Genomic DNA, 19029 nt, shown 5'->3' with positions numbered 1-19029 from the left:
GGAATGCTGTTATCCTACATTACAGCAATATGCAATGAGAAGGGCTATAGGGAGGCTCCGTCAGGCAGAACATGAGCTCTCCAATGTCATTCTAAATGTATGTGGAAGTGTACATGAAAGACTGAAATGAGATGATTCCAGAAACTGATTTTAAGGCACAGGGTTTTCTGAAATCCTTTCTAAGAAATGTAGTTTCTGTTGGGTCAGACTGATTTGGGACCCACTGAGAGTAAATATTTTTACTTCAAATAAAGAACCTATACATGTAAAAGAAAAAATGAATAATTTATGCATTCAGGAATTACTGGGCAGCAACTGATTTGTGTGAGTTCTGGATATTCTTTGCAATGCAAAGGGAAATCAGGAGAAATGTAACGGGAGATGTGCTGGACACACTCTTCTGAAGGAGATGAAGGTGTGTAAGATAAGTATGTCTACAAAAGCATCTCCTTTAATCCATGCATGTGTGGCACAGCCAGCAAGCACAGAGGGCAGTTGTTCATTTCTCTAACTATCCAAATAGGCAAAGAAAATCGTGATGAATTTTGTTGATTGCAGTGGCCCCCACTAATGAATGTCTTGCTTATTCAGAGTTGCTGCTTTTTCAGATGCTCTCTCATGTGGTTCATCTTTTAAAAGTCCTCTGTCTGTTTCCTTAGAGCTGTCCACACTTTGGCAACCATCAGCCAGACCAAGGAGTGCCAAATATACTTACCTTAATAAACTCTAAAAATTATACATTGCTAGATGAGAAAGTATATTGACTAGAGAGGACTCTGTGTTACCAAAGCCAACTGATGCACCATAAAAATTGTTGGTGTGGACAAGGACAGATTGCCTCTGAAGTATGAGGCAGTTTGGTATTAAGTTCTTGCTCTATCCAGACTGGCCTTTCATGCATCTTTAAAAATGAAATGCTGCAATTTCCGTTGAAAAAGAAAACAAATGTTTGTGTGGTTATGAAAATAAGACACATTGTGTTCTTTCTGTTTTCGAATGTAAATACATCTCTTTTTCCCATTTTTATACATTGTTAACAGATTTTTCCATATGAAATGCTCATGGTGACCAACAGAGGGCGAAATAAAATACTAAAAGATGTAGACAGAACCAGGCTGGAGGTAAGAGAAGCAAGTTCCTAAACGCGCTTTCCTGCTCAAGTTGGTTGTTGTTGCACACTTGAAAGCTCTAACATTGATGTGTGGGTCCTTGTTAGACTGGAAAGATTTCTCAGCACTAAGCAGGGAAGAAGGAGTCAGACAGGGAGGAAGCAACAGCTTCTCTGCAAATGGTGCCAGGCAAGGAGTCCCGCATCTCTGACCAGCAATGCCTGTGTCTCCTTGTTCCTGGACAGAGCTGTTCACAACCACCTTATTTTTTAAAGCAATTATTTTCATACTTGCAAATTGGTAAAAAGGCCAACATTGGTTAAGCATTTTGTAGTCATAGAACCCATGCTGGAATGGAGCAATGCTTTGTGCAGGCTTGGATCACTTTCTAGCTAAGAGTCAGTACCAGCCGTCCTTGGGGATCCAAAGTCTGACTTGCTTCGATTCATCAGTAAGTCCTGTGAGTTAGACTGGCCGATATGCAAAAATGCGAGGATTTAAATCTCTACTAACAAATAGAAGTGGTCAACCAATTTGTGGGTTAGTAAGACTTAAGTAGTTCAGTGGAATTCCTTGCCTAACGATGTTTAAGTAACTTGTAGTTAATTAATCTCGTGGAGGTGAGTGAAAGCGGCCACAAAAATTCAGGTATGTGCCTGTTTATGTACATTTTTAGACAAGTAGATAATGGGATCGCTAATCAAAATGCAAGGTGGCGTTACATTAGCACTGCAGGGAGGGACTTTCCCTGTCCAGTGCACTCTAGAGCAGTGGAACAAGAGACGTAACTAATGCACAGGACAACACCAAAGTGTGTTTCATTTGCTGCAGAGAAATGTGGTGGACAGTTAGGCTGACTTCTTGCTTTTCGAAACTTGCAGTAAAGCGTGTCCAACCTGCAGCCCTTCTGCAAAGCTCTCCCGAAACCCAGTGTCTGTTTAAACTTCAGTGTGTGGGTGGGGATGACTACCTAAAGCCCACAACAAGGGCATGCAAGAGCTTTTTTCTGTTCTAAGATCTGTCGCTACTTGGTGGATGACTGCAGATAAAATGTTTTTCTGTCTTGCTTATTCAGCAACTGAAATAGTTGCCCTGATCTCCTTTTTAGACTTCTCAGAGGTAATAAATGGCAAAATTTTATTGGTGCGTTGAGAATGCAGGTTCATAAGGACTTGGATATTGCCAAGGGATTGTTAGTTCATCAAACTTCAATCACTAGATGCTGCAGTGGCTCTTAGAGTGACATGAAATCCTTAAGGCACTCCTGTCTCCTATTGCATCTCTTTGGCTTTGACTGACTGACCATTGCCTGTTCTCTCCTTTTTTTTTTTTTTTTTTTTTTTTAAAGCGTCACTTAGCACCTGAAGTTTTTCAAGAAATATTTGGCATGACGATACAGGAGTTTGACAAGTTACCTCTCTGGAGACGCAACGACATGAAGAAAAAAGCAAAACTCTTTTAACTCCCTTTAAAGAAACCAACTTAAAAATGGTACATAGGATATTGTATCATACAGTCCAAACTATTTGGCAGCAACTACCTACCCACCAAAAAAAGGAAAATTGCATAGAGGCACCTCTGCACACAGCAGTTGAACAAGACGAACACTTGCCCTCCTGGAACATAGGGAAGGAAATATCTGAGCTCAGAAACAACAAAGATGATTTTCAGAGGTGTCGACCTTTTACATGATATCATACAAGATAGGAAACTGTTCTTCTCCCTCAGTGATACTCCCTTTACTTCTCTCCATAACATGATGGACTTTATTGCTAGAGCCAGGAAGTGCCCTTAGGATGCCTTGTAGACTAAAGCAGTTGTAACCACTCCAAGAACTGGAAAAGAAATATATATATATATATATATAAATATATATATATGTAAGTGTGTTTGCGTGTGTGCGCACATGTATTTATATCTATCCATCTGTGTGTATGTATGTGTATATATGTGTATATATATGGAGAGAAAGATAGATAGATACTCTGTAGTGAAGGAGAAGCCCTTTGTAACACACCCATATGGTCACGTTGTCTTTCACACAACTGTTTCTTAGTTGGCAGTCTTTTGAAATGGCATCTTTGTGTGACACAGTCTGCAAAGGTGGGCGCTCTGCTCGTTTGCAGTGCATCCCAGTTGAATTCTTGGAAAGCGGACTCCATGTACCTGTATATATTTGCTAGGATATATAGAAAGTGAATTGCTGTGTCTGTTGCCAGTCTTCCCTCTTCCACACTTTCTGCTTGAATTAATAAGGCTGGAGCTTAACCAGTCAAATAATTTAAGATCACTTAAGTAATGGGAATGATGGAGAAGAGTCAGTTTTCTTGTAATTTAGTCCAGGAGATGAGTGGATGGGGGTGGGAGTGATAGAGTGAGAAAATGCTTTTTTAAGTGTGCCCTGGTTCACACCCAGAGATTTCGGGACAGACTCCCTGCTGGTCATTACTAGTACAGCTCCTCAGATTGCTGTGGAGCTGTAGGATTTTACATCAGCAGGGAAGACGGTTCTCTGCAAGCCAACACACAGTTTCATCCCTCTTGGGGGAGGAATGTTTATGAACTAAAAGGTACCACCAAGGTGGTACCATGCTCTGCCAATAGAGGCTTTTTGATTAAATTGCAGTTGCTGTTGTCAATATGGCACAGTGCATGGGGCCAAGCACTTTCTTTTTAGTTAATGTAGTTTTTCACTTGTGCTTGGAAAAGAGGGCACAGGCTCTTTTTTTTTTCTTTTTTTTTTCTTTTTTTCCTCTTGAAGCTTCAGAGCTCCAGCCTTGGTTATATTTATTTCCCTTTGTGCCTGACTTGGTTTGTGGAGACAGAGAAATCATGCAAGATGGTTTCTGAGCTGCATTGAACTCCTCTTGCTTTCAGTCTTCTTCCACTATGCTGCAGCTTGAAAAAAAAAAAAACAAAACTGCCTATATATACCTTAACTGCTTCTGGGCAGGTCCTTAAAGAGATGGACACAAGCACCAAAGTAATTGAATACATGCATTGTGGCTGCAAGGTCAGCTTTTTTTCTTCCTCGGTGCTTAACTGCCAATGCATACTGCACTAATGAGCCCGTCTCCTGGTATCGGAGAGGGACGTTCAGGTTCTGTGTCTGTCAAAGAATATCAAGGTTTCATTTTTAATGCAGAAACTTTTGGCACTGGAGACATCAGAACCTTTGTATTTTCTGTTACGAGACATTGGTGTTAAAAGTCTGGAAGTCAGGAAGGGGAAACAGTCCCACGTAGCTGTGAGATTCGATATCACTGTGCTGAGTTCTGTGTCTCACCGTGTGGCATTTCACCATGAAACGCGTGGGACAGCCCAAACCCTGCCTCTTCTGTGCTGGTTTAGGAAGTCCTGTTACAGCAGATCACCGTGGTTCCTTTGATCCAACCCGAGCTGAAGATTCAGTGTTTGAGAGGCAGATGCAAAGGGTCAGCACCTGCTCTATGCTCTAGGGCTAAGGGAAGGGTGAGCCCAAGGGACAAGCTGGAGAACGTGCTCCTGTGCAGAGCTGCCTCACAGTCCCTGCTGAACCCAAGCCCTCAGAGAACACCGTGACACGAGGTTAGCTGCGAGGTAGCTCTCTGGACCTCACTGAGATTGCAGCAAGGCTCAGTTCAACATGTTTTACTTCATTTTTCAGAACAAGCATCTGAAATGGCTTTAGAAGAATGCTGGGAAGCAAGTGGGAATGCCAGGGGCACTGGCAGGTTGAGATGCATTTCTGAGTGGCAGCTGAAACCGCAGCCAGGCAATGAAAGGACAGCAGTGTCTCACATTCACACGTTTCGTGAACACTAGTCTCAGAAATTCAGCGTATGTTACCTGCGAAGGTGTGGCTTAACTCCGAGATGAACATTTGGGTTTTAATCATTTAAAGTATTAAATTCTCCAAATTTTGTCAGCCCACATTGGTGATGCCATGATGCTGCTGCTCAAACGCAGTAGGCATTACAGGTCTCTTAGCCCAAGTCACCTTGACAATAAACCTTTTTGGTGTGAAGTCTGCTCTCAGGGATGTGAGCTGTCAGTCTGCATTTTTCTGTTCCCATCTTTAAATTACTATTGAACTGCTCACAAGGTATGTAAATATACTACCCGGTCAGTTCAGAGATGGTTAAGCCGGGTTGTCTTGTCTTCTATTCTCTCTTCTCCCTCCTCTCAAAAAAAAACAACCAAGCAAAGACAGTTCCTCAGCCTTTGAGAAATGACAAGACAATTTGTGTCTGCCTCATCAACGGAGAATTTAAAGCTGCAATTGCAGCTTGGGAAGGAATGAGGAGAAGCCAGCTCAGATGCAGCAGACGCAATTAATCTTTAACTGGATTTTTGGGCTGGTGCCGGTGTGGAGCATAGTCAGTAAGTTCACAGCTCTCTACACTGAACTTACTACTGCTTTATTTCTGATTGAGGACATGAAGGATTAATTCCTCTTAATATCCCACCCATCCAGAAGCAGAACCACCCCAAGATCCCTTGGCCCCAAAGAGCAGGCTGCAGCCGGCCATGGGATGGGTGGGTGGTTTCTGCAGTGGGCTGTTAGCAATTGTCACTGCAATATTTTCTTTCATCTGGTCTTCCCACCTCATAAAAATGGAAAGGCAGCTCCAGGGAGAGTTTTCTGTGTAAGCAGTGAATCATTTTCCTAGTATCGATCCAGTAGCGTATTGTTTGTTGGGCAGCTCTGTGCTGTTGGGCAGTTCTTTGTAATTCCCCTCTCAATAGTCCCTTGTGGCCGATAAATTTGAATATTGTAATGTAACAGAGAGTCAAAGCTTTGTAATAAGACTCTAAATTATTCAGTAAATACTTAAGCATGTCTAAGAATATTCCTTAAGTACATGCTCAAGTTCTTCTGCCTCGTGCAAAGCATTTGAGCTTCTGATGAAGTCCCATCAAACTCAGTGCTGTCAACAACGTCACTGCCAAGAGGACTGAAACCTGATTGCTTTTGTCTCATTTTTCCCCTTTCTGCTTTAAGAATGAAGTAAGAACAAAGACCTGTCAAAACAGGCACGTGGGGTGGAATTGCAAAACCATACAGGTGTGCAGAACGGGATCATAGACACGTGCAGGTTGTCAAAAACACATGCACACGTAGCACACGCTTCCCTTACGGAGTTGAGATGCTCTGTGAGTAGTTAGCCTGGAATTTCCAAACGCTACATTGTGTTGAAAAGAGCAGTAGTTATGAAGGATGTCACTTGCATATGTGCTCGTATCTGCAGGGCTCCTGGGTACCTGCTTCTGAGATCCAGCAAGTGTGCAAAACACAAGGTAACCGTCCCACTTTGTGGAAGTGCCAGGCTGGCCACATGTGGTATCATTTAAAAGGCGTTTTCAGGCTTATGTGAACATTTGCAGTGCCCATTCCTGGCAGTGCTTAGATGGAAGAGAAAGACCTTGTGCAGCAGTCTTCATATTAATGGGGAATCCAGAGATTTGACCTGCTGGGTTTTGTGGTTTCTCCAGATCCTGGTCTGATAATTTCCATTGAGAACAAGAGAGCTGTTCTGCAGTACAGTGGGAACAGCTGCCCGTAACCTGGATGCCCTCGCCTTCACTTGGCGTAAGCTCCAGCCTGCTGACAGTCAGAAGTGGAAATAAGTGTGTTGAAATAAATATGTTTTTCATCTTCCCTGAAGGTAGTAAAATGAAGCCAACTTGAAAAATAGATTTGGAAATTACTAAACTGTCCACTCTTTCTCAGTGAAGTGATTGATCTATTGTGGCCTCAGTTTGGAAGCTGAGTGTAGCATCTCAACTCTGCCAGTGTCCTATCCCAAACTTGACAAACTTTCTGTACAGCTGGAAGAGTAAGTTCTTGTGAAGCTTGCTCTCAGAATTTCATGCTTTTTTTATTATTATTGTTTGTTACCATTTCATGCTGGTGTCATTTAACACAGGTTTTAGTGGCGTGAGTCTCAGAAACATACTCTTTTTTTTTTCAGTTTGATTGGTAGCCTTTCATTCAGTATGGTTTGTGCACATAGCTGCAGTGTGCTGTGAAAGGTTAGACTAGAAAAACAGTAAGTTTCTTACAGCTGCATGTGGGATGAGGTAGCTCGGTGGCTCCAGTAATGCTGTTACTTCTGTCAAGACGGGGTCGTCTGGTCTTACCAAACTGAATGGTCCCAAGTCTCTGTGGGGCCAGCACTGCAGTGCTCACTGCTCTTCCCCTGTCACAATGTGGAAATCCTTTCTCAGCCACACAGTTCAGACACCCTGCTTTTCGGGGAAGGTCACTAGGGGTCTCTTCTGTGAAAGTGTTACTCTGAAGTTAGACTCATTTTGAAGTGAAGTCCCTTTCTGTAAGTCATTGCTGCTCCTGGGGTGTTTCTGCTATGTCAGGTAATGTCAACGGATGGAGAAGTGTTAAGTTCTGGGAAGGAGGACAGCTGGCATAGGCTTGCTTTCTCCAGGGTTTGCCAGCGTGATATTTAGCAAATTTAGAAGAAAATGCATGCCAGCTTGTGCTACTTCTTTCAGACTTTGGGGAAATCAAGTTTGGAGCACCTGTAGATTATGAGCGTCTATGCCGAAGTTAATGTTCTGAAGCTATTACAACAAGTGATGGAAAAAGTGGATCCCCAGAACAGTAAGAATATAAGAACATCCTCCAAACTCAGCGTGGAGTGACTTACCTTGGCTGTTCCTGACTTAGCAGCAGTTAGGAGATCCTGGCCCGTTTGGGCCATAGCCTTGTAGATACAGACTAAATGGAAATCAGCCTTTCTCCCACTCCACATTTCATTGTTTTCTTCTGAATTTATCTGTAGAGGAGGACATCAGCATCCTGGAAATTACCTGTGGTGCTAAAAAAGTCGATGATAATGATGATGAACAAAGCATGTACAGGAAGCAATAAAATCAACTGATCTGTTGTGAAATGCCAATCCATTTTCCATAGCAAAGACACTTGGGGCTTGATCCCGCAGCCCCCTTTCACATTCAGGGCACGGCCCAGGCCTTTGCGAAACATTGTGGCCCTGCCCACACATCTTCTGGAGTCCATATTCTTCAGGGTAGACATATGGAGGAAGTGATCCCGACAATATGTGGTATGTTTTTACCCCATTGCTCTGTAATTAAGAGCTGGAGAGAGTGACTGACCACTGTGATGGCAGAACTTTATCTTCTAGTGTAGGAACACCCTCATCGCTGCGGGTTGCAGGACTGCTCTGGCTGGTGAGTGTTGCTGTCTGTTTTCTCCCACACACCTATTTAGTGCTTAATAAAGTGCAGGACAAAAAAATCCATCACTAAAAAAAAAGATACTGAATTTTTAGTCAGACAATTGTGCTGGCAGGAGCTGTGTGATGCTGGCATTTGGCATGGAGGGAGTGAGTGTTATTAATTTTAATGTGAGCATCAGTGCAGGAAGTGGGAATGTAATTGGCCATTAATGTTGTTTGCCTGTATGCAAAATAAATTATCTGTTGCCCAAAGAGCTTTTAACAGGGAAATAGATTTCTGCTAATGACTTCCTAAAAAATGCTTGTCCGTATGAAGAGGTAATACTTCCACGTGTGCTGTGGTCTTTCTTTTGAGGTAAAAAGAGATGACTGAAGGCAAGCAGTTATCTGCTTGGCCAGAAATCACTATAGTTAATACGGGTGTTGCTCCTAGGACTTGCAAAGCTGAGGCCACGGGACCTTGCTCCTAGGCATTAGGAGATGAGGTGTTAAAGGCTTGCAGAAGCAGCTGTGCGAATCCCAGCGGTGCCTTACCAGGCTGAGTCTGGCTCCCTTGGGCGCTGACAGGTCCCACTGGACACCCTGCAGAAAACACTACCCCCAGATGCAAAACCACTGACACCAGTGGGGCCTCTCACTGCCATCCACATGCTTGGGAGCGGGTTCTTTCTCATCTGGCAGGACCAGGAAAGTGTCTGACTGCTGTGCACGCCCGCAGCAGCCAGCTGTGTGTGTCCCTGCTGGATCCGTCTTGTCCCAGCAGTGCCACCTGGTCGTTGCTGACAGCTCTTCCTGCGAGGGGGCCTTACAGCTGGGGACATTTTTTTAAGCTTTGGAAACTGAAACTAGTTTTTCAAAGGTATATTTTCCTTTAAGTCGGTAGATTTTGGCAATAGGATTTTTATTGTTTTATTTTTCTTTTCTCCTCCCTCCACACATTACAAACCAGCGTTTCGGGGAGGTGTCCCTGTGTTTCCCATTCATCTGTGAGACAGCTCTTAAGTCTCTCTGTAAAAGTGAATCAATGTCTTGTCTGTACAGTAAGTCTGCTTGTATGCATAATGAAAAGTTGAGCTGGGTTGCTGTTCTGTACAATTAGTGTTTCCACTGTCATACTGCAAACAGCACATACTGCACTCCTGTGCCACTGTAATCTGCATCACTGTTATACTCAAGTCAATGAATAAAGTTTGGAGCTTTATTCTTAATTGCTGGATTCATGTAGCCTCATTTATTTGTTTCGTTGCTTTTTTTCACCTTGCAGAGTTGTATCAAAGTCTTCTTACAGAACAAGATGTGCAGAGAGAGGCGAGACATCATTGACCAGACCAAGACAGATGAAAAAATGGCGTGGCTTCAGTAAAATTCTCACAAGACTTGAGAAATGACAAGAAGTTTCCTGTCAGTAAATTATCTACTTATACAAACCGCATAGGAGTCTTAATTTTGTGCGGTTAGTTTGTGGTTTAAAAGGACCCAAGATATCAGCAAGGTCAGATAGGTCATCCTGCTGCATTGCCTTCATGATCTAAATAATTTCCTTTCTCTGTCCTTGTGAGTTCAGCTAAAATTTTCATCCCTGACAGGGTATTTCTGCGTCTTAGTATTTTAAGTTGAGTGTTTGCCCAACTACCTGGAGTTTAACTCTCCCCAGCCTTGGTCTGGGTGCAGAAGATGGGGAAGATGCCATTCCAGGAGACAGGGCTGCATGTGTGTGCTGAACGCCCAGGTCTGCAGCAGACCACAGCAGCAGCAGGGCAGAACACACCGCATCTCAGAAGGACCTGTAGCGATTCCCATCATTGCCTAAGAAGAGAGAAATGTCCAGAGACTTGGCGTGTAGGTAGCCCCTGGAAAGGGTGCTATGCGTGCACTGCGCTGTAAATAGATGGCCTCCTGAACATCACTGAATTAATTCGAGCCTCCTGCAGTTGCACTGGAGCCTCATTAAGACTGGCTTTGGGGCTTAACGTTAAAGGGGAGGGGGGGTATGTTGTGGTGTTACTCTTTGAAGTGAAACCACTGGAGATCAATCCTAAAAGAAGTTCAGAGGGGGTGTGAAAGAATTGTGCTTCAGGCCATTGATCATCTGAGCCGCAGCTCTCTGTTCAAGGGCAGAAATGGTACAGCACGTGTCACAGAATCACAGAATGGCTTGGGTTGGAAGGGGCCTTAAAGATCATCTAACTCCAACCCCTGCCATGGGCAGCGGCACCTCCCACCAGACAAGGTTGCTCAAAACCCCATCAGCCTAGTCTTGAACGCTTCCAGGGATGGGGCATCCGCAGCTTCTCTGGGCAGCCTGTGCCAGGCCTCACCACCCTCTGAGTGAAGAATTTCATCCTGCACGGCATCCTTGAGCCTACAGAAAGCCCCTGCAGCATCAGGATCTGTGCCCTGCAGGTAATACGTTCCCCGTCTTCTCTCCCACACCTGACAACCAGGAGATGTTTCCCTCACTGCTCGGCAGGGCAGGACCCCATTCCCTGCTTGCCACCCTGCAGCCCCAGGCACCTAGAAAAGAAAGAAAGTCCTCCTTTTGAATGTCTCATTTAGTTATGAAAAGTCCACTTCCCAGGTCTCAGCTCCCTCCTTGTAGCAACAGAGCAAGAGTTACCGTCTGGTGCTAGCCCTAGAATGCCTCCAGCCAGCATGGTCTGGAGGTCCTGAGCAGCAGCTCCCAGGGGGGCCTTGGACCCAGCAGGGTGAGGGAGCAGTTGCTGTGTTTCAGTCTGCCTCAGTCCATAGTGGTTGGGAATTTCATCTCCATGAACGTCTCCTGTGCACAGAGCAAGTACGCAAGGCTCTGGTCCAGTCACCGGCTCCACAGAGTGACAGTGGCAGCCACCCTAATTGCATTTTTTAATTTCTTTCCAGTTAAATGTACAAGCCCAGTGAAATCTAAGTCCCAGGTTTCTCTTTTTCTTTTCGTTTTTTCATTTTTAATTGTTAGACCGTTTTTCCCTGTTCCCTCCTCCCCACAAATAATGTGAGGTTTATGACCCCTGAGTAATGGCTGAGGAATGCGCTGCATCCTACAGCCATCGCGAGGCATCTGGCAATGGGAATCTTCACAGCATGTCAAAAATACACAGATAAAGCCACTGTAAATAGCTCAGATCAAAACAAGTCAAATGTCAGTGCTAATTTGCTGTCAAGTATATAGTCCAAGACCACTTCCTCCTGCAAAAAGAGAAACCCAGTTCCCAAGTGTGGCTTGCTCTGCTGTCCCAAGAAGCTCGCTCCCCACCAAAAATCTCTCTCACTCTGAATGAACAAGAGCATTTTTTCCCCTTGCTTTTTTATTCTCTAGCTTTTGTGCTGTCCGCTGCTGAGTCTGAGGCTGGGAAATGAAACTTCAATCTGGCCTGCCATTTTTCTATTGTAAGAAAGGACTCTTGGGAGAGATATTTACTGTTTTCTATGGCTCAGTGAGAGGGCGAGAGAGGGAAGTTGTTCCAGGAGTTCCCATTACAAAGCATTTTTTCACATAGGCTCACTTGTATTTTTAAGGACTTGGAGATTAAAGAGCCGGCAGCCCTGGAACAGGAAGCTTGCTGTACGTCCAAAGGTCAGGTGGGTCTCAGACAGCCACTGCTTCCAGTTCTCTTTTGTATACACACTGCAGATTAAAATGTACGTCCCGGACTGGACGTAGCCATGGTAGTGATGGGGGCCCGTGGGTTGGGGGAAAGGAAGAACGAGGCAGCAGGAAAGCAGCACAGAGCCATCCCTCCTCAGGCTGCGGTTTCATAAGACGAAGGACTGGGCTGCTCAGCCAGCTCAAGGTATTCCCACGGCCTCACAGCTCCTTCCTGCCATCAGATATGTCAGCATGACTGCTTGTGGGGTCGTTCTCCCTGACATTCGGGAACTGATCCTGCTTAAGAAAACATTTTTTACTTCTTATTTTGTTCCATACTTTTTTTTTCTTTTTCTTTTTTTTTTTTTTTTTTTAATGGAGTCAGTTCCCTCCTTCGGTGAATGCAGTGGCCTCACAAAACAGTTGTACTGGCACAAAAGAAGGGGTGGGCACAAGTGGGCAATGGGGTATGAAGAGCATTAGAGCAGAATACTTTGAGTTGTGAGGGATTATGACACATTACGTCATGAAATTACAGTCTTGATTTGGTGACAGAAGTGATAACCCTCCCTTAGTGCTGCGGTTCCAGCAGCACATTCACACCTTCTGTTATTAAGCAGTCATTAAGAAGCGTGTATCATTTGGGATATCCCAGCCCCCATAGCACCAGGTTTTGGAGAGAAGAGTTGCTTGTAGAACCAACCGTTTTCAGGATGAGCCCAGTGAGGCTGCCTGAAATAGTGCTCCACGTTGGCTGACTCTTCTGGAAGTAGTCTACATACTGCAGAGCAAACAAAATGCAGCTGAGTCCATTCAAGGAATTCATTGACATTGATGTTTTGAGGTCTTTATGTGAACCGAAGTGTTTGCTGTGAAACAGGAGACAAGCTAATAATCAAAACAAGTTTTACAATGAATGAACTGCTGCTGAGAAATGCCTACTTTACAGCCTTGATACCATGCTGGACGCTAAATGACTGCCAGGAGCAAACTCTGTGGTATCTCAGTTAGCTCTTACCCTAATTATCATTTACAGAGGAGTCCCAGCTAGATGAATGATGACTTCAATATAAAGGACTTTTAAGTAAGATTTATTGATGTGACTACATTAATAATTCCCTTAGTAATGATGCATTTAAGAGTACAGATACTGTGGGAGGAAGGAGGAAGGAGGCCAGATATTTGGAATCATGTAGAAGTGTGTGTTTTATTTTCATGTTGTGGCTTTTGCTGTTCCCCCTACCTCCTCACACAGCTAAAAATAATAATAAATAAAAACAAAACAAAACAAAAAAACAGTAATGCTCTTACTGGCTAGTTTTGTGGGGAAAAAAAAAGAGGGAAAAAAAAGAGAGAAAAAAAGTAGGTAATTGGCACATCTGTTGAGGACAAGAAATACTGGATCATAAACAAGATCTGCCATTGCACACAGGCAGCCCCAAGCACACCACTGCAACATGCCGACCTTGCTGCCAATGCTTGGCATTCAAGATTTGTTTTTTCCATAGCTGATCAATTGTTCCACTTCCTGAAAAGTGCATTTGTGCTCCTTCTGCCCCCGAAGCGATCCCAGTGGAGGACCTCAGGAGAGCTTCCCCGTGTTTTACCAGTCCCAGTGACAACAACGCTACCACAGGGGCAGGCTGAGCAGCCACCCGATCGGGTGCACAAACCAGCTCAAAAACTGACCCTGTGAGGAAAAGTGGAGTCAGGTTCAGTTGTACCAGCAAGCTGTTGGGGTCAGTATGCGGCTAACATGGCCCTGGTGCTGACACCAGGGAAGGGGAGCTCTGCCCCAGCAGGATTTACCCCTCTGCAGGCCCCAGGCTGCCACTCGGCCTTCTCCTCATAGGGACATCCAGGGAAGCTCGTCCAAACTTAAGTTGCTAGACCACTCCCCTCTGGGCATTTTCGGCCTGAAATGAATTGTCCTTGGTCAGATGATCTCACTGAGGGATTGAAGTAAACCGAAACAAATTAAAGGCACTTAAAGCGTGAAGGTTTGGTAAGATCTTCTGCAGGTCTCGTGGGAGATGCTAAAGCCATTACATCTCACCACCACTCTTCTGCTGGATGTCAGCATCTTCAGCTGCAGCACTGGAGCAGCTGCATGCAAAGCTATTCAGGTTATTTCAAGCAACCTTCCTTGAAGGTTGAGCTGTGGTAGCTAACTTTTCGGTGAGAAAGGAAATGCCACAAGAATACACAAAAATAGTGTTTGGTGGGCAGCCAGTGAGAAGCGGCAGGACAGAACCTGCACCAGAAAGGCCCTGAGACAAGATCTCTTGCTATAACTTCAGTACCGAGAACTACCCTTTAGCAGAAACCTCATCCTGTAGCAGAACCCACGTGTCTCCTCAGTGCATCTGCCTGAGGGAAGGACAGGAGAGCTGCAGCCTGAGGTGGACATGCACGCTCGTATGGTCACCTCCCACCCTGCAGCTGCTGGGGCCTGGGGATGGCGGCTGCAGCCCTGTGCTCCTCGGGGAATGGCAGACCAGGGCTTGGGTGTCCAGGGCCCTCAGGCACCGTGGGACACTCCTGGCTCCTGCCACTTGTGCATGGGGTGACGCACGCCATCTCCCAGCTTCGCCAGTGACGACCCTCATGGCCTGTGCCCCTGGGCGGCTCTCCCAGTCCAACCCCCTCCGAAAAAACACACATTTCTGGGCACCTGGCCTGCAGTGTGAAACAGCCTTTGTGCGATATTTTGTCAGCTACAAATAATTGAAAAAGGCCTACATAAAGTCCTAATTGTGTCACAGAACAGGCTCTTCAGTCATCCATCTTCCTATTAAACTTGCGAATTTCAGCTACTCAGCCCTGTTGGAGTTATTTTCCCCTTCCCCTCCTTCTTCTTTTAAGCTTCTATTTATATTCTCTCAGTTGTCTCTGCCAGAAGATCTCATGTGGATACATTAGGCCTTTTCAAAAGGAAAGTTGGATTACAGCGATTTTTCTCCCCGTAGGACACAACAGCTTCATCCTTCATAACAGAGCAATACACTATAACTTCATTATGGATGGCATGAAGCTGGCCTATTTAAACGGAATACTTAATGATAGCGGGGAAGGCAGAAGAAATTCAATTCTGCTGGTCTACGTGGGAAAAGGAAAAGAGCTCTTTTGGTATTTACTGAGGCTGACTTCTTGACTCTTAATTAAAGTCTCCTTTCACAGGACATAAAAAATAAATAAAAATGGGAGATTCGAGTTATACAAATAAGATCTGCTACCGTGTGGTTGCTTCATTTTTGTCAGGTAGTCTGACATACCCTGAGATCTAGTATTATTAGCAGGCATAGGGGCTCCTCCGTAGTACTTAGCCATGGCTGGAAGAAATTGCAGTTTGTTGGTGCTCTCCTGTAGGAATTACAGGTTCTGTTTTTTTTTTTGTTTTGTTTTGTTTTTTAACTTTCCCACTTCAGCAGCGCTGACCTCTGAAGCGTGTTCTGCTTATTGACTTTGGCTTGGTGGAAGTGGTTAAGGCCTAAAGAGAAGCTGCGGACTGAAAAAAAATGACAAAAAAAAAAAAAACAAAAAACCTCCTTTTTGGGAAAATGCCAGAATAAATAGCCTTCCGTGAGCTCACAGTTGACATCAGACCACAGGTTGTGGTGGTTGTGGTGATGATGGAAGAGGCTTTAGAAGATCCTAATGAAAATGTAGCAAGATGTAAAAATTAATGTTTCCCATATTTTAATAAAACCAGTTTTCCTCTTGCCTGGGTAAGTTTTAGTGGTGCTGAAAGATGCCAGGAGGTCATCTCTGTCGAGGCAAGTCCTCCATTGACAGCATTATAGTCCACACAGGTTTTTTGTACCGACTTAGGAGAGAGATTACTCCATATTGGCTTACCAATAAAATCCATGTGTGGATGAGATTTGTAATATTTGGTCCACTGAAAGCCCTGATTTCCTATCCCATCCCCTCAAAAACTAGGACCATGGCTAATTACATATCAGAAACCTGTATCAGAAACTCTTAGGAAGCTGAAAGACACGTCCCATGGTGACTGTGAGCATTATATGCTGAAATGCAGTGTGTTGCTACCCAGTGAGGTCTGCTGGTGGGAGCATGCCCATATGGAGTGGAAAAAAGAATGTTTTTTAGTTCTTTTACTGGTGTTGAACACTGCCAAAGGAAAGCTGAGGGGCTTCTCCGGAGGGAAACATGGTCTGAAGTGGAAAATAAGTGTGACGAAGGAATGGCTCCAGGATGAATAAATGCCCAGGCAGTTGAGAACACTGTCCAGTCAGCATGTCTCATACTTTGGCCAGAGGTAGATACTCTATCTATCAGGGGAGAGAAAGTCATCCATGCTGTTACAGCTCTCTCTAATTTGTTCTAGAAGCAGTTTGGACTCAACGACTGCAAAGGAAATGTCAAAGAATAGAAAGCCAAGAGAAGCTCATCAAAAAGACATCTGGTCCTGCTGTCCTTAATGGGAAATCCCCCCCTCCCTCCAGCCACTCTCTTCCCAGCTATGCTCTTTTGAAACAGTTAATGTCTGAGGGAATCCAAAACATTGCTGGAATGTATCAGCCATGAAGTTTTTGTATAGCTGAGCAGCTGAACAGCTTTTTTTTTTTTGTTATTTGTTTGTGTTAGGTCTGATTGTCTTGCCTTTCACTGGAAAAAGTCAGAAATGGCTGGGCAGAAGTCAGTGGAGCAACACCAGTGTTAGGCCAGTTGAAGCTGGGGAAGAATTTGGCCATCTCTTTTATGGCCAGAATCATGAGGTGCTTCACAGGGAAACAGGAAGACCTCAAAAGGCATACCCATAGTTGGCATGCTTGAAAATCTCCTGAACTGAAGGATTCATGTCCTGTTCTCCAATTGAGTACTCACTCCTCTTCCGCCAAGTAGCTTTGCTTGCGTCAGTTACGCTATCCCAGACAGTGATGGGTCTGCCTCCTGCTGCTTCTGGCCCTTTCTTCACTGACTGAGCCCTGGCAGTGCTTTCCTGCAAGCGGGGACAGGTCAGGTCTGCTGTAAAGCACCCACAAATGTTACCTCTGGGGAAAGAAGTTGGGTTGAGGCTCGTGCTCCTGAGCGGGTCACTGGGATTTGTCACAGAGCACTGCAGTAAGTCACCTGGCAATGGCATTTACCACATGAAATATCTCCCTTGAAAAGAGGCAGAAGCTTATTATGGATATCTGCAATTGCCACTAATAATAAGGAGGAAAAAAGCAAGAAATACATGGATACACGTGTAGATGGATGTTATTTTATTGGCTCTGAGGAGCTCCATCATGAAAACCGGCACACAAGTATTTGCTCTGCCTGGACGAAGCAGCAAACTCTGATTTCAGCACCAACACTGGGAGTATTAGCTCCTTGCACTAAGCAGGGTCTGCACATTTCCCAGTTTTATTAAAGCCCGGAATACAACAGCCTGTTTGAAGAAAAAAAAAAAAAAAAGTGTTCCAAAGTATTATAGGTAGTTTACACTGCAAGAGGAAGGGGACAAACAGGAAGAATTTATATTCTCTGCCGTTATGTTCGTTGTCACTACCCCACCAATTGCCATGGGCCTGGCCAGCAGTCCTGGGGCACCAGTGTGTCCTTATCACGGCCAGGAGGGGAACGCAAGGGACAGGCAGGGGATATAAAGCCTCTGGGGCCTGAAGACAGGAATCTCAGGTATCTGATGTCTTGATGTTTCAAATCATCTTTAATTAGTTTGTTTAACTGTTATTATCCCTAATTAGGCTTGCTGAGTTCAGAATGACTACTCACCTGCTTTGAGGCACAGGCAGGCTTTAAAAGTTTGCAAAATCAGGGCCACACTGCTAGATTATGAAAACCACAGCCAAGAACTTGCTGGAAAGGGCTGTAAGAGAAGTATTCCTAGTGACGGATGTATTTATTTAACCTGTTTTTCTTCCAGTCATCGGAGGCTGCTGGAGCTGATGGCTCACACTCTTGGCTTGCCTCTCCATTTGTGTGGTGGTTGTGTACTGGCAAGAGACGGGATGTGCTCCACCTTCAGCTTCCTTGAGCAGCAATAGCCCTTTATCAAAATGTGTTCTCACTGGGGACGTTTCCATGCGGTAAAAGCCGCTTTGCAGTTCCACCTGACACAGATGCCCTGTGAGATGTCACCGCCAGCAAGCACAGCCTTGGAGGGTGGGGGCAGGAGGGGCACACAGGGACCCAGGCAGGTTGAGAAATGGGGGTTCCGTGAGCCCCTCCTTGGCCTTTGCCTAACTCACTGCCCTGTGCTTGCTGACTCCATGGCCCAGCAATCGCACAGAAATGATGATGCTCCCCCCCCCCCCCCATTTTACTCAGCTGAAGTGGAAATGAACATCTCTGAGCACTCCAGGCTCTTCAGACGTGTGTGTGCGCCTCAGAGATAGGCTTGCAGAGCCGAGCAAAGGTGCAAGGAGCTGTATGGTTTGGAGATCCCACCCACCTGCCCCACAGTGGAAACAGGTCTCTGCAAGAAGAGGTATGTTTCCATTGCGGGCTACACCACTGTCTTCCTGTCCACACTTAAAGTGCTAAGCAAGGCCCAAGCCCCAAAGTCTGTGGGTCCCTTGAGGGTCAAGGCTAACCTCAGAAAAACAAGGCCTTGGTGTCACCCTCATCCTTCAGTGGCATCTTTTCAGTCCCTCTTTTAGTTTAAAGCCATTACCCCTTGTCATACCACTATGTTCCCTGACAGAGTCCCTTCTCAGCTTTCCTGCAGCCCCTTTTAGGTACTGGAAGGCTGCTGTAAGTTGCCCCAGGAGCCTTCTCTTCTCCGAACTGAAGACCCCAGCTCCCTCAGCCTGTCTCCACAGGAGACCTCTGAGCAGGAGACCTCTGAGACCCCAGCCCTCTGAGCATCCTCGTGGCCTCCTTTGGAGCGTCTCCAACAGCCCCACGTCTTTTTCGTGCGGGCCCACAACGCTCCCGTTACTGACAGAAGAAGCGTCACGGTCCTGCAGCGCCCTCACAAACGGCACATCACCCTCGGACCCGACTCCCGCTGGCCGTGCCTGCGGCGCTCTGCCGCGAAAAGCTCCGCCGGAACCGCGGGCGGGGAAAGCCCCCGGGACGAGCCGGGCGCGGCGCTGCGGGGCGGGGCAGCGCCGTGCCCCTGGGGCCGTTCCCGGCTCCCGGTGGCCTCGGCGGCCGCAGGTTG

General features: G+C 45.5%; 1 protein-coding gene across 8 annotated transcripts in view; it reads left to right on the top strand.

The window, feature by feature from the left end:
- Window positions 1–9516, top strand: part of ABLIM1 (actin binding LIM protein 1) — a 191912-nt gene extending 182396 nt beyond the window's left edge. For all 8 annotated transcript variants that reach the window (XR_014586650.1, XR_014586651.1, XR_014586652.1 and 5 more), the window contains 2 exons: window positions 1041–1121; window positions 2458–9516. Coding sequence is in view for 1 of the 8 variants with exons in the window: in XM_083843699.1 (XP_083699825.1) it covers window positions 1041–1121; window positions 2458–2571 (195 nt within the window). In the remaining 7 variants the exon portion in view is untranslated. The remainder of the gene's footprint in view (window positions 1–1040; window positions 1122–2457) is intronic.
- Window positions 9517–19029: the final 9513 nt, after the last annotated feature.

The sequence above is a fragment of the Anser anser genome (genome assembly GCF_964211835.1).
Source record: "Anser anser genome assembly, chromosome: 7".
Taxonomy (NCBI): domain Eukaryota; kingdom Metazoa; phylum Chordata; class Aves; order Anseriformes; family Anatidae; genus Anser; species Anser anser.
This window is presented reverse-complemented; position numbering and strand designations above follow the sequence as displayed.